Here is a 17449-nt window from a genome sequence, read left to right as displayed (position 1 = left end):
AACATTGAAAGTTCTAAATGGAGATGGTTCATTATGAAGACTTGCAGCAATTTTGTTTGGGCATAATGTAGGAGAAAATGTGCATTTGTAGACGTATATTTCTGATGACCATATCCATTATAATTAGGCTGGATATGCTCAAAATTCATTTAAGCGCCAAACATTTTTTTTCACAATGCACTCTAATTTAATGTTGAGCAAAAACAAATTCCCGAAAGCATTCCCTATTCCATCGCATAACCCAAATAATGAAAGTTGCATTAAAATAAAATTCTTGTGTATGGCTTTGTTTTATAATGTAAAAGTGTTAATTATTCACTGGGTTTAATTTTACTTATTTCGCTGACTGGAAAATGCGCTAAATTAAAACCCAGTGAATATGTAAAATTTAGCATAGAACACATTATCTAAATGATAAAACTGTGAATTTTAAACTCACTGAATATGCCTGAATTTTAAACCCAGTGAATAGTTAATTTTACAGTACTTGATTGTTATTTTTTTAAGCACATTCAGAGATTACACAAAACTGGTATCACTCGCGTGATTGTGACTCGTCTAAAATGACAAGTGAAGCATTTCTGAAAACCTTTATTTTTAGATTTCAACGTTTCATCACATGACCTCTACACAATCTCAGTTACCATATTTGTTCTATTAGAAATAGACCTTTAATAAAATCACATTTAATTCAAAATTGCACTTACTGGACACAGGGTCATTAAAACAGGATTTTGTTCATATGCACACCTGTGACATAAGAGCATGTTACTAATAGAGCAAATACATTATATCTATCAGTTTTCTTTGCAAATTATATTTATTTAGCACTACTGATTATTATGAATATTTACTAAACTATCATGTTTACCTAATTTTGAATGGAATACTGACAATGATAGTCTTTTAAGCATGTTTTGAGATATACTCAAACACCCATCTAAAGCTGTTACGTTTTGAATTAATTATATAAGTATAAAATGCTAACTTTGATAGTGTATGTATTTCCTTTAATATAAACATCCCACAAGTCATGTTCTCTTAGAATTGTTGTAATTAATATTTGGTTGCCATTCACAACAGTATGCATTTTTTCTTTTTATGATTTCTCTTGTAGTTTGGCTGAACCACGACTTTTGCTGCTTCTTCAAAAACCTGTTAAAATATGAAAAATCATCAATTTAAGAGAATCTAATTCCTAAGAGCATGCCATACTGCATCGATACATGTGACAACCACACATACAAGTCATACACCATACTGCATCGATACATGTGACAACCACACATACTAGTCATATACCACACTGTACCAATACATGTGACAACCACACATACAAGTCATACACCATACTGCATCGATACATGTGACAACCACACATACTAGTCATATACCACACTGTACCAATACATGTGACAACCACACATACAAGTCATACACCATACTGCACCGATACATGTGACAACCACACATACAAGTCATACACCATACTGCATCGATACATGTGACAACCACACATACTAGTCATATACCACACTGTACCAATACATGTGACAACCACACATACAAGTCATACACCATACTGCACCGATACATGTGACAACCACACATACAAGTCATACACCATACTGCATCGATACATGTGCCAACCACACATACTAGTCATATACCATACTGCATTGATACATGTGACAACCACACATACAAGTCATACACCATACTGCATCGATACATGTGACAACCACACATACTAGTCATATACCACACTACCAATACATGTGACAACCACACATACTAGTCATATATTGTACTGTACCAATACATGTGACAACCACACATACTAGTCATATACCATACTGCATTGATACATGTGACAACAACACATACTAGTCATATACCATACTGCATCGATACATGTGACAACCACACATACTAGTCATATACCACACTGTACCAATACATGTGACAACCACACATACAAGTCATACACACCATACTGCACCGATACATGTGACAACCACACATACAAGTCATACACCATACTGTACCAATACATGTGACAACCACACATACTAGTCATATATTGTACTGTACCAATACATGTGACAACCACACATACTAGTCATATACCACACTGTACCAATACATGTGACAACCACACATACAAGTCATACACCATACTGCACCGATACATGTGACAACCACACATACAAGTCATACACCATACTGTACCAATACATGTGACAACCACACATACTAGTCATATATTGTACTGTACCAATACATGTGACAACCACACATACTAGTCATATACCATACTGCATTGATACATGTGACAACCACACATACTAGTCATATACCATACTGCATCGATACATGTGACAACCACACATACTAGTCATATACCACACTGTACCAATACATGTGACAACCACACATACAAGTCATACACCATACTGCACCGATACATGTGACAACCACACATACAAGTCATACACCATACTGTACCAATACATGTGACAACCACACATACTAGTCATATATTGTACTGTACCAATACATGTGATAACCACACATACTAGTCATATACCATACTGCATTGATACATGTGACAACCACACATACTAGTCATATACCATACTGCATTGATACATGTGACAACCACACATACAAGTCATACACCATACTGCATTGATACATGTGACAACCACACATACAAGTCATACACCATACTGCATTGATACATGTGACAACCACACATACAAGTCATACACCATACTGCATTGATACATGTGACAACCACACATGCAAGTCATACACCATACTGCATTGATACATGTGACAACCACACATACAAGTCATACACCATACTGCATTGATACATGTGACAACCACACATACAAGTCATACACCATACTGCATCGATACATGTGACAACCACACATACAAGTCATACACCATACTGCATTGATACATGTGACAACCACACATACAAGTCATACACCATACTGCATCGATACATGTGACAACCACACATACTAGTCATATACCACACTGTACCAATACATGTGACAACCACACATACTACTCATATATTGTACTGTACCAATACATGTGACAACCACACATACTAGTCATATACCATACTGCATTGATACATGTGACAACCACACATACTTGTCATATACCATACTGCATCGATACATGTGACAATCACACATACTAGTCATATACCACACTGTACCAATACATGTGACAACCACACATACAAGTCATACACCATACTGCACTGATACATGTGACAACCACACATACAAGTCATACACCATACTGTACCAATACATGTGACAACCACACATACTAGTCATATATTGTACTGTACCAATACATGTGACAACCACACATACTAGTCATATACCACACTGTACCAATACATGTGACAACCACACATACAAGTCATACACCATACTGCACCGATACATGTGACAACCACACATACAAGTCATACACCATACTGTACCAATACATGTGACAACCACACATACTAGTCATATATTGTACTGTACCAATACATGTGACAACCACACATACTAGTCATATACCATACTGCATTGATACATGTGACAACCACACATACTAGTCATATACCATACTGCATCGATACATGTGACAACCACACATACTAGTCATATACCACACTGTACCAATACATGTGACAACCACACATACAAGTCATACACCATACTGCACCGATACATGTGACAACCACACATACAAGTCATACACCATACTGTACCAATACATGTGACAACCACACATACTAGTCATATATTGTACTGTACCAATACATATGATAACCACACATACTAGTCATATACCATACTGAATTGATACATGTGACAACCACACATACTAGTCATATACCATACTGCATTGATACATGTGACAACCACACATACAAGTCATACACCATACTGCATTGATACATGTGACAACCACACATACAAGTCATACACCATACTGCATTGATACATGTGACAACCACACATACAAGTCATACACCATACTGCATTGATACATGTGACAACCACACATACAAGTCATACACCATACTGCATTGATACATGTGACAACCACACATGCAAGTCATACACCATACTGCATTGATACATGTGACAACCACACATACAAGTCATACACCATACTGCATCGATACATGTGACAACCACACATACAAGTCATACACCATACTGCATTGATACATGTGACAACCACACATACAAGTCATACACCATACTGCATCGATACATGTGACAACCACACATACAAGTCATACACCATACTGTACCAATATATATGACAACCACACATACTAGTCATATATTGTACTGTACCAATACATGTGACAACCACACATACTAGTCATATACCACACTGTACCAATACATGTGACAACCACACATACTAGTCATATACCACACTGTACCAATACATGTGACAACCACACATACAAGTCATACACCATACTGCACCGATACATGTGACAACCACACATACAAGTTATACACCATACTGTACCAATACATGTGACAACCACACATACTAGTCATATATTGTACTGTACCAATACATGTGACAACCACACATACAAGTCATACACCATACTGCATCGATACATGTGACAACCACACATACAAGTCATACACCATACTGCATCGATACATGTGACAACCACACATAAAGGTCATACACCATACTGCATCGATACATGTGACAACCACACATGCAAGTCATACACCATACTGCATCGATACATGTGACAACCACACATGCAAGTCATACACCATACTGCATCGATACATGTGACAACCACACATGCAAGTCATACACCATACTGCATCGATACATGTGACAACCACACATACAAGTCATACACCATACTGCATTGATACATGTGACAACCACACATACAAGTCATACACCATACTGCATCGATACATGTGACAACCACACATACAAGTCATACACCATACTGCATCGATACATGTGACAACCACACATACAAGTCATACACCATACTGCATTGATACATGTGACAACCACACATGCAAGTCATACACCATACTGCATCGATACATGTGACAACCACACATACAAGTCATACACCATACTGCATTGATACATGTGACAACCACACATAAAGTCATACACCATACTGCATCGATACATGTGACAACCACACATACAAGTCATACACCATACTGCATCGATACATGTGACAACCACACATACAAGTCATACACCATACTGCATCGACACATGTGACAACCACACATACAAGTCATACACCATACTGTACCAATACATATGACAACCACACATACTAGTCATATATTGTACTGTACCAATACATGTGACAACCACACATACTAGTCATATACCACATTGTACCAATACATGTGACAACCACACATACTAGTCATATACCACACTGTACCAATACATGTGACAACCACACATACAAGTCATACACCATACTGCACCGATACATGTGACAACCACACATACAAGTCATACACCATACTGTACCAATACATGTGACAACCACACATACTAGTCATATATTGTACTGTACCAATACATGTGACAACCACACATACAAGTCATACACCATACTGCATCGATACATGTGACAACCACACATACAAGTCATACACCATACTGCATCGATACATGTGACAACCACACATACAAGTCATACACCATACTGCATCGATACATGTGACAACCACACATACTAGTCATATACCACACTGTGCCAATACATGTGACAACCACACATACTAGTCATATTCCATACTGTACCAATACATGTGACAACCACACATACTAGTCATATACCATACTGTACCAATACATGTGACAACCACACATACAAGTCATATATTGTACTGTACCAATATATGTGACAACCACACATACTAGTCATATACCACACTGTACCAATACATGTGACAACCACACATACTAGTCATATACCACACTGTACCAATACATGTGACAACCACACATACTAGTCATATACCACACTGTACCAATACATGTGACAACCACACATACTAGTCATATACCACACTGTACCAATACATGTGACAACCACACATACTAGTCATATACCACACTGTACCAATACATGTGACAACCACACATACTAGTCATATACCACACTGTACCAATACATGTGACAACCACACATACTAGTCATATACCACACTGTACCAATACATGTGACAACCACACATACTAGTCATATACCACACTGTACCAATACATGTGACAACCACACATACTGGTCATATACCACACTGTACCAATACATGTGACAACCACACATACTAGTCATATATTGTACTGTACCAATACATGTGACAACCACACATACTGGTCATATACCATACTTTACCAATACATGTGACAACCACACATACTAGTCATATACCACACTGTACCAATACATGTGACAACCACACATACTAGTCATATACCACACTGTACCAATACATGTGACAACCACACATACTAGTCATATACCACACTGTACCAATACATGTGACAACCACACATACTAGTCACATACCATACTGTACCAATACATGTGACAACCACACAAACTAGTCATATACCACACTGTACCAATACATGTGACAACCACACATACTAGTCATATCCATACTGAACCAATAAATGTGACAACCACACATACTAGTCATATACCATACTGTACCAATACATGTGACAACCACACATACTAGTCATATACCACACTGTGCCAATACATGTGACAACCACACATACTAGTCATATACCATACTGTACCACACCATACTGTCAACCACACTAGTCATATACCACACTGTACCAATACCTACATGTGACAACCACACATTCTAGTCATATACCATACTGTACCAATACATGTGACAACCACACATACTAGTCATATACCACACTGTACAAATACATGTGACAACCACACATACTATTCATATACCGTACTGTACCAATACATGTGACAACCACACATACTAGTCATATACCATGCTGTACCAATACATGTGACAACCACACATACTAGTCATATACCACACTGTACCAATTCATGTGACAACCACACATACTGGTCATATACCACACTGTACCAATACATGTGACAACCACACATACTAGTCATATATTGTACTGTACCAATACATGTGACAACCACACATACTAGTCATATACCATACTGTACCAATACATGTGACAACCACACATACTAGTCATATATTGTACTGTACCAATACATGTGACAACCACATATACTAGTCATATATTGTACTGTACCAATACATGTGACAACCACACATACTAGTCATATACCATACTGTACCGATACATGTGACAACCACACATACTAGTCATATACCATACTGTACCAATACATGTGACAACCACACATACTAGTCATATACCACACTGTACCAATACATGTGACAACCACACATACTAGTCATATACCATACTGTACTGATACATGTGACAACCACACATACTAGTCATACATCACACTGTACCAATACATGTGACAACCACACATACTATTCATATACCACACTGTACCAATACATGTGACAACTACACATATTAGTCATACACCACACTGTACCAATACATGTGACAATCACACATACTAGTCATATATCATACTGTACCAATACATGTGACAACCACACATACTAGTCATATACCATACTGTACCCATACATGTGACAACCACACATACTAGTTATATATTGTACTGTACCAATACATGTGACAACCACACATACTAGTCATATATCACACTGTACCAATACATGTGACAACCACACATACTAGTCATATACCACACTGTACCAATTCATGTGACAACCACACATACTGGTCATATACCACACTGTACCAATACATGTGACAACAACACATACTAGTCATATACCATACTGTATCAATACATGTGACAACCACACATACTAGTCATATACCACACTGTACCAATTCATGTGACAACCACACACACTGGTCATATACCACACTGTACCAATACATGTGACAACCACACATAATAGTCATATACCACACTGTACCAATTCATGTGACAACCACACATACTGGTCATATACCGCACTGTACCAATACATGTGACAACCACACATACTAGTCATATACCATGCTGTACCAATACATGTGACAACCACACATACTAGTCATATACCACACTGTACCAATTCATGTGACAACCACACATACTGGTCATATACCACACTGTACCAATACATGTGACAACCACACATACTAGTCATATATTGTACTGTACCAATACATGTGACAACCACACATACTAGTCATATACCATACTGTACCAATACATGTGACAACCAAACATACTAGTCATATACCATACTGTACCAATACATGTGACAACCACACATACTAGTCATATATCACACTGTACCAATACATGTGACAACTACACATACTAGTCATATACCACACTGTACCAATTCATGTGACAACCACACATACTGGTCATATACCATACTGTACCAATACATGTGACAACCACACATACTAGTCATATACCATACTGTACCAATACATGTGACAACCACACATACTAGTCATATACCATACTGTACCAATACATGTGACAACCACACATACTAGTCATATACCACACTGTACCAATTCATGTGACAACCACACATACTGGTCATATACCACTGTACCAATACATGTGACAACCACACATACTAGTCATATACCATACTGTACCAATACATGTGACAACCACACATACTAGTCATATATCACACTGTACCAATACATGTGACAACTACACATACTAGTCATATACCACACTGTACCAATTCATGTGACAACCACAGATACTAGTCATATACCACACTGTACCAATACATGTGACAACCATACATACTAGTCATATTCCATACTGTACCAATTCATGTGACAACCACACATACTGGTCATATACCACACTGTACCAATTCATGTGACAACCACACATACTGGTCATATACCACACTGTACCAATACATGTGACAACCACACATACTAGTCATATACCATACTGTACCACACCATACTGTCAACCACACTAGTCATATACCACACTGTACCAATACATGTGACAACCACAGATACTAGTCATATACCATACTGTACCGATACATGTGACAACCACACATACTATTAATATACCATACTGTACCAATACATGTGACAACCACACATACTATTTATATACCATACTGTACCAATACACGTGACAACCACACATACTCGTCATATACCATACTGTACCAATACATGTTACAACCACACATACTAGTCATATACTCTTACTTACCTCCGTTATACCTTGCTGTGTCAGTGCAGAGCATTCCATATATCGTACTGCGCCAATACGAGTGGCTAGTTTCTCACCCGCTTCTTTTTTCAGAGGAGCTTTTCCCTTCTCTGTTAGTTTTGAGATTATTTCTTTGTTATCCCTCAAATCAATCTTTGTTCCTAGAAGAAATTGCATCATGTTTGTATAGGTAATCACACTAGGGAAAATCCAAATCAGAATTCTGAGGCTGTATGTTTCTCTGTTTGTTTGAATCACACCTTTTAATTCTCTCCAAATGATAAAAAGTGTGGCATTTAGATGATACCTTTGTGTAAAGTGTGTAGCGGTTTTCTAATTTTATACACACAAAGAGAGCAGGTATAGATACACAGGAATAAACTAATGGTCTGTACAAACATGAAAATTCTTAGAGCATGGTGGTCGAATTTGAAAGCAACATATACTTAGGTCACGTAGATGGCAGCGTCCTTGATTAGCGTTCAGTATTGTTTACTTACCAACAAGAATCTTTGGTGCTTCGGGAACATGATTTGTAAGCTCTGGATTCCATTTCACGCTTACATTGTCGTATGATGGTTCACTAATTATACTAAAACACACTATAAATACATCAGTCTGCAAATTAATTAAAACCACATAAATGATATGATAACGTGAATATGCATGAACTTTCCAAGTTTGTTATACTATCATTAAGTTGACATTTTTATATTGCCTTTGCATTAGATTGGCGTTGTCTGTATTAAAGGGAAAGACCAGGCAAACTACATAATGCTCTTAGATAAAGGAGCTCCACAAATATGGGAGAATGCAATTTACATTCTCTAGTTTCAACTTTTCATTAGTATCATGCAATCCACCATCTTGATTCTCCAGTAAAAGATTATCTGTAAAGTATGACACTTTAATGCAGACAATATACAATTGTCGAGACAATGTCACCCTAATGCAAAGACAATATAAAAAAATGTCAAGACAATGCCAACCTAATGCAAGACAATTGCCAAAAAACTAATCAAGTCTGTGCATTGTCATGGGACGCATATGTACAGGTTTCATTAGAATGTGATGATTAGTTTTTAAAAAATCGCAAAAAAGTTAATTAATATGCAAATTAGGTAATTAATATGCAGGGATTTTAGTCCCAAACTGATCAGGATTTTGCATTGTCTTTGAGCACCTATGTACAAAGTTTCATAGAAATGGGACGGTAAGTACTTGAGATATCAATGGAAAGGCAAATTAGGTAATTAATATGCAGGCATTTTAAACCAAAACTAATCACATCTGTGCATTGTGTACCAGGAAAGAAATATCATCAGCGGTTCGATTGATATCCACGGAACAGTCGTACTAGCACAGACACGTCGTAGTCGTCATACTCATTGGTGCTCACCTGTGGATACGATAGAGGGCGCAATCTGTCATAATCTTCCTGACCTGCTGTGTCCCATAATCCAACGTTAACGAGTTCTCCGTCTATCACTACATTAGCACTGAAGTTATCAAAGCTGCAAAATCAACGATTTATATATGAAAACTTTTCTATAGACAGGCACTACGTGCAATCAATGTATTTTACATGTACGTTAGACGCGTTGCACGCTGCCGCTACAATACACAAAATGACAGCCATTAGGCTACACCGATTTAATTTTATGGATGACATCCGCGCGCGCATTAGTTTTCGCCTGTTCTCAAAAAAAAAAAAAAAAAAAAAAATCTCCGACGACGAGTCTCCACAGATCGGTTTTCTGTCCGGAAATTGCCGACTCATATTGTCGCAAAGCGCCGACTTGTCGTAAAACTCGTTTTGGACTACCTCAAAACCAAACTACTGTAAAATGACTAATATTCACTGGGTTTAAATTTCACTGATTTACCATTTCAGGCATATTCAGTGGGTTTTAAATTCACGGTTTTATCATTTAGATAATGTGTTCTATGCTAAATTTTACATATTCACTGGGTTTTAATTTAGCGCATTTTTCCAGTCAGCGAAATAAGCTAAATTAAAACCCAGTGAATAATTACCCCCTTTACAGTAGTTAGATGCGCGTTACGCTAAGCGCAAAGACCTATGGGAAAGAGATTGCCTCAAAACATGCAAATGTTGCCATAAATGATCCAACATGGCGACCACACCACCAAAATACGTGAGCATAAAAGTTCAGAGCTGAAACGGAGGGATTTTTGTAGACGTTGGCAAGGGAGACGTTTACACAGCTATACAAGAGGTCGGTAGCGGCAAGCGAGTTTCGCCCAGACAACTTTGAGAACATATTGTCCAGAGTGGCTGTCCCGCGTTTCTTCTGCAATGATGAGAGAAATGGGAGAGGAGTGGAGGTGTATGGTGGCCTAAAAGTCGGTCAGGCGACAAATCAGTTCGGTTGCTTTGTCCGCATTGAAGTCGACAAAACTGCAACGAAAGCAGCAGAAGCTCCTTGGCCGAAGTCCCCTTACGGGGTGACGTTGGTGTTTGTTTGTTTTTAATATCAAGCCTCTTATAATTTGTTACATAGTTGAAGTAGTTCTAGAGCATTTGTGTCTACACTTAGTCTATTCGAAGTGTCACTTTAAAAGCTGTAGTTTGAATGTCAAAGAAGTTTATTTCCAGGTTGCTGTTGACAAACTTATTGTTCATTTTTAATTATTTTTTTTTCAATACAACACAGTAAGTTTTTCTTTATTATTGAGTTGATGTGTATGCCTTTGGCACAGCTAACATCTGCCTTATCCTCTTGCCTTTTCAAAATCAAAGGTGATGATACCTGTGACAGTAATACAGTACGAGATGTGTACATCAACATGTGCTTCCTACAAATAAAGACTTGTTGTTTTTTGATACACTGTGGTTAAATTCGTAATAATAGCTCCGTAATCCTGTGGGTTTAGCAGCATTTTTTTTTTTTTTTTTTTGGCCGATTTTTTTTTTCGCCCTCTCGCATTAGTTTTAGGGTCTTCAGAGGATGTCATCCATAAAATTAAATCAGTGTGGCCTTAGGAAAAAAAATGTAAATGACAAATGATACAAAATATTATTACAGAGGGCGCAAGATATTTACATACACCAGACCCCCCGCACCCGGTAGGCAATCACCGAGGGACTTTGCAACATCCCCAGACAGTTTCTTAGACACTCCAGTACATGAGTAAAACATGATTGTTTGATGAATGTTTGACTGGACGCTTACACGTTGTAATAGTTGAACCCATCTGAAACGCTGGTCCGTTGTTTTGATTAACTGTCACGTAGGTGTGTATGTATGTAACTTTATTGCGTCTACAACGCAACGATCATTGGAGCATCTAGGGAAGTGTCTTGGGATGTTGCAAATGCCTCGTCAGTGTTTGTAAACATGTCTGATCACTTGATGTGAACCCGGACCGCCAGAATGACCGGCCTGGTAGGATTCATGTATTCCAGCGATCAAAACTTTTGCTTGAAATGTTGAATATACTACTTACACTGTCGGGACGTATTCTTGCGGAAATGCGTTGTGAGTGTACACCCACAACATACACGTTTTGCCAACAGCGCCATCGCCGACAACAACGCACTTGATGTTCCTGGCTGCCGACATGCTGTGAAATAAAATGATGAAACATATAAATGACGTTACTATGCCAACCCGGAATCACGCATTTCTCATAGAAGAAATACTTTAATAACTAGACGAGTTCAAGCGACTATGCTAAAAGATCAGAGGTTACATATCCGACATTTGTTAAATACATGTATAGCGGAACGATTGGACCCCGCACTGATTTACTGCGAGTCCATGCTTGGACGTTGTTTGCATGATACGATACCCAGGAATAAACAGGGTTAGTGTGGAACGTGTGTGGTGAATGGCTAAGCTGTGTGAAGGCATGGCCAAGAAATCACTTGCACGTCATTTGAAGTTCATTTGCAATCAATACGATCCATCTATCAATCAATCAATCAATCAACTATTTGGGGTCACCTAAGCCCATTTTGGCGTAAAAGTTAGTGTGAATACAAAAAACACAATGTCGGGCAATAGGCTTTATTGCAATAACGTACACAAACCCATGTGTAAATTTTACAGTCACGTGGTAAAAGTTATTTCGACTCTGTATTAAATTAGATTGACACAAATTTGGTGAGAAAAAAGTGACACATTTGACGAAAACGTGATCATTATTAACAAAAGAAAGTATGCCATTCTTTCCATAATCGTTACTTGGAGGAGGGGGTGTTCATAGAACGACATGGCTCGCAATACAAGTTTATATTCGATAATATAATACCGTAGGGGCTATGATTATCTCCGACGACGTTACAGCCGACATATTTCAACAGGTGGCGGCTGTACAGAACAATGACGTAATTACATGTATAAGAATTGACTGGTACTAGTAACTGGTGAACCGAATGCGATGTCAATTAGAAAAGTGTGGTGGGAAAATTAAAATAATATTTGTTGACTATTGCAACAACATTTATGATCCATAGACTTTACTATGTGAAGTATAAAGGTTGTTAAAAAGGTAAAGATGAGGCCATGAGGAAAGACTGTTAAGGGGATAACTGGCATATTCTTGCGGAATAAGTATTCAAAGTATCTAAATATACTGTGTCAGGGGAATATAGACATTGTCTATTTCAATACAAAATACCATGTTTAAATAAACGTCGAATAGTAACACAACATAATGTAATGTTAATACAAAATCAATATTTATATAACATTTAATAAATTTCTTTTGCCAACATTTCTAATCACGTGACGTCGCGGCGTCCGATAATCATTTCCGCGTGGTGTACGAGATAACAGGCAGGCAACCATCTCATGAATTGGCATGCGTGCATAAAATAGCATTCATTTTACAATATAGCATTATAATTACACGTTATTTCGTGAATGTCTGGCTGGGAATTAATGAGCATGGGTATTATAACTTCAACATTACACCTATTATAATCACTATTTGACAAACTCACGCTTTCTCGTATGTATTTCTAAGACATAGAGCAGATGGACTCCCATTACGAAGACTCATTTGGGGTCGAGTCCGTCATGATACGAGTCCGATGCCCAGAAGATCTTAGACCCATAGCAGGCATTAGGAACCGTGTCCCCAGTTTTATATAAAATATTACATATTATGCCATATGCCACATGTACGTACACGTACGTAAAAGTCGGCGACTGTCTCAGATGTTTGACTCTTGAAATTGAGGAAGGAATTGCGTAATAACTAACGTATGAATTTAACTCATGATTTAACTCTAAACGAAATATATAGTCCTGTGTATTGATCGGCGTGTATTGCGCAGAGCCTCGTGAGTCCGAGGTTGGTTCCAGCCTTGGTGATTTCTTCTTAGCGCAAGTATTTTTGTTCATACAAAACAGACATTGAAATGTAGTAAATGTATTACTAAAGTCATGCAATTGAGCATTTTGGTTGAACGAAGTTCATGATAGATATAATTTCAAAAACAAAGAGTCCAAGAAACCACGATATTAAGGACAGGGGAAAGGGGACTGTGACAACAGCAGTTGCAACGAATCATAACATGCAGAAGTCTAAACAATACGAAACTGTTCTAAGCTTAGGCAATCACTCTCTGAAAAGTTAAACTGGACGTCACTGATTTGTGTTTACAAATAAACAGACAACATTTTGTTGTGTCAAGTAACAAATATTACCAATAAAGAATACAATTAATCATTAAAGCCGAGAAACTAGGAAATAATTTCTCAACGAAAGATACAAACTATGTTTTTTTGTCTTGGATTTGTTTTTCGTCGTAATATAATCCTTTTCAACCGTTATCAAACGAAGGGACCGAGACAAACTAGACCAAGAACTGAAATCAGCGAAAGAAAATGCCCTTCATGTAATACTTGAGAACGAAATTCATTTTATCACTCAATGCAATTGCAAACTATACACAGGCGAACGAAAACTCGTCTTAAACTATTTTTTACATGTATAAAGGTAATTAACTACATTCATGTTGCGTTTGAACGAAAACAGGTTCTTTCGGAGAAAATATGTTAATTTATTTTGAAATTCATGACAACTGTATTATTACGTCATCCATTTCTCTGAAATGTTCTGCTGATTTGTTTTAACAAAATAATTATTATCATTTATACAATAAAAATAATTATTATTATCATTTATACACTAAAAATTAATGTCAAACTTTCTTCAAGATGAAAATAAATTATTCTATTATATTAATATAATACAACCACTGGTCGAAATCTCTAATTGCCCTTATGTGTGACCATCGCTGACATATTTGTTTTTATCTGATATATGTATTAAAACACTTCCTGATAGATACGTGTGTGGTCAACAGTATCCAGGGCAGATAAACTTTCAACTCGCAGTATGTGTTATGCTAGTACTGGAATATAATTACAATTTTCATTTGACCTTTGAACTTTGTATCCGCCTTAAACACACTGAGATGTAGACCTAACGATAATAGGTCAATTGTACAAAGCATGACACTAAAGATACGTCCATCGAGGATTTAGGATTAACAGTTGAGAGAAATGTACTATGACAGCAGATATTAGTTTGACAAAGCATATTATAGGTATTAGTATAACAATGAACGACTCTGTTTTAAATAGGTCATGTTACAAGCAGGATAGACATTAAAATAAACAAAAAATCGATTTTATATCTGTTTCAGACCATGTTCGTCAGATTTAAATAATGAACGTTTTCTAGTAGCGCGGAATCGGGGTGTATACTTTTGACCCAAATCTTACATGACTCAGTGAGTTCAGAGTGTTTTACATGTCGATAACAGTTGTCAGTCCCCATTAAGTATACTTAAATCTGCGTACAGTTATGATATGTATGTCAGCCACAATGTAATGTTCCAGGGCCATCAGGGACACTATGTAGAAGCTCGTTAAAATAGAGTGACATAAAGACAAATGGATGAAAAGGACCCCCCCAATAGATAGTTACAATAGTCATGTAATTAAACTCTTCGTCACACCCCACGCCCGAACACCAAATGGTTAGCTGGCCCACGCAAAGCGTCTTGTTTCATGCCGTTACAAGTTGGGGTTACCGCTATAGAGAGATTCATATACCAACATAAATGTACAGCTGTAATTTGATAAGACAGATACATAGATTGTATGATCCCGGCTGACGGTAATCCCATGACAGTAGTTTAACACCTAGCTGTCCACAGTTGGCATAAACAAAGACGATTTTATGTGCCGAAAAATCACGAATATCCTACCTTTGTCTCGTTCAAGCCCAAATCCAGTTGTCACCTACGTATTAACGTCAAAAATGTAATTGACGGAACTAATATTAATATTTGTGACCGTGATTTACCTATCCAATACCAGGAAGTGAAACGTACACTGTGCACAAAGTACCAGAGTATAAATGAAGTTTTTTAGCTACGCTATAAATATCTGCCAATCACTGAACAAAGTCCACGCAGTCCGACCAATCACCTAAAGAGGGCGCACTCAGCCAGGATACTCTGTGAATCAGCTGATCGTCGGATGTTTTTGAACCCCCCCCCCCCCAGTGTTGTTACTGCTTAGCCAGTTTTGTTTGTAACGTATAATAATTGCTTTGTCTTCTACTACATTTTGTACTATATATTATTTTTAACGTTTGTTTTATATATGGCATGTATCTGCTTTTATATCCCTCAATAAAGAAATAACAATACTCTCGGCGCAACAAAGGAATTCTTTCATCTTTATAAATATATATCACAGATAATGTAACAAAATATATTATTTAGTGTCAAATAAAATATACTATACTATACTATCACAATTCAACCTGTAACGAGAGGTTTTTAATTGGCTGATTGAATAACATTGGAACGCTTTGAAACGTGGTTGTTGCACACTGCTCGTTGATTGGCTCGTTTGAGAAAGATAATAGAATGCCCTTGTTACACCACGGTCACTAGAAGAACTTCTTCTAGTAATCGTGGTTACACCAACAGTAATATGTACATTGTGT

The 17449-nt window shown here is 37.3% G+C and overlaps 1 protein-coding gene across 1 annotated transcript; it reads right to left on the bottom strand.

The window, feature by feature from the left end:
• Nucleotides 1–565: 565 nt before the first annotated feature.
• On the bottom strand, nucleotides 566–16886 carry LOC100369371 (ras-related C3 botulinum toxin substrate 1-like). The gene is made up of 6 exons (XM_085500920.1): nucleotides 16701–16886; nucleotides 12920–13036; nucleotides 10848–10962; nucleotides 9949–10066; nucleotides 9449–9609; nucleotides 566–1155 (listed from the first exon to the last, which is right to left on the bottom strand). Exons 2-6 carry the CDS (start codon nucleotides 13033–13035, stop codon nucleotides 1075–1077), a joined length of 591 nt encoding a protein of 196 aa, XP_085357046.1. The 5' UTR covers nucleotide 13036; nucleotides 16701–16886; the 3' UTR covers nucleotides 566–1074.
• Between the last annotated feature and the right edge of the window lie 563 nt (nucleotides 16887–17449).

The sequence above is a fragment of the Saccoglossus kowalevskii genome, chromosome 1 (genome assembly GCF_978046115.1).
Source record: "Saccoglossus kowalevskii chromosome 1, keSacKowa6.1, whole genome shotgun sequence".
In the NCBI taxonomy this organism is placed as follows: Eukaryota; Metazoa; Hemichordata; class Enteropneusta; family Harrimaniidae; genus Saccoglossus; species Saccoglossus kowalevskii.
The sequence above is the reverse complement of the archived record's forward strand: the minus strand, read 5'-3'. Positions and strand labels throughout refer to the sequence as shown.

Coding starts and splice junctions, on each gene's coding strand:
- LOC100369371 (XM_085500920.1), bottom strand. CDS start 13,035: ATGTCGGCAGCCAGGAACATCAAGTGCGTTGTTGTCGGCGATGGCGCT. Junction 9,610..9,948: donor AGCACCAAAGATTCTTGTTG/GTAAGTAAACAA, acceptor AATTTCTTCTAG/GAACAAAGATTGATTTGAGG. Junction 1,156..9,448: donor CACAGCAAGGTATAACGGAG/GTAAGTAAGAGT, acceptor ATATTTTAACAG/GTTTTTGAAGAAGCAGCAAA.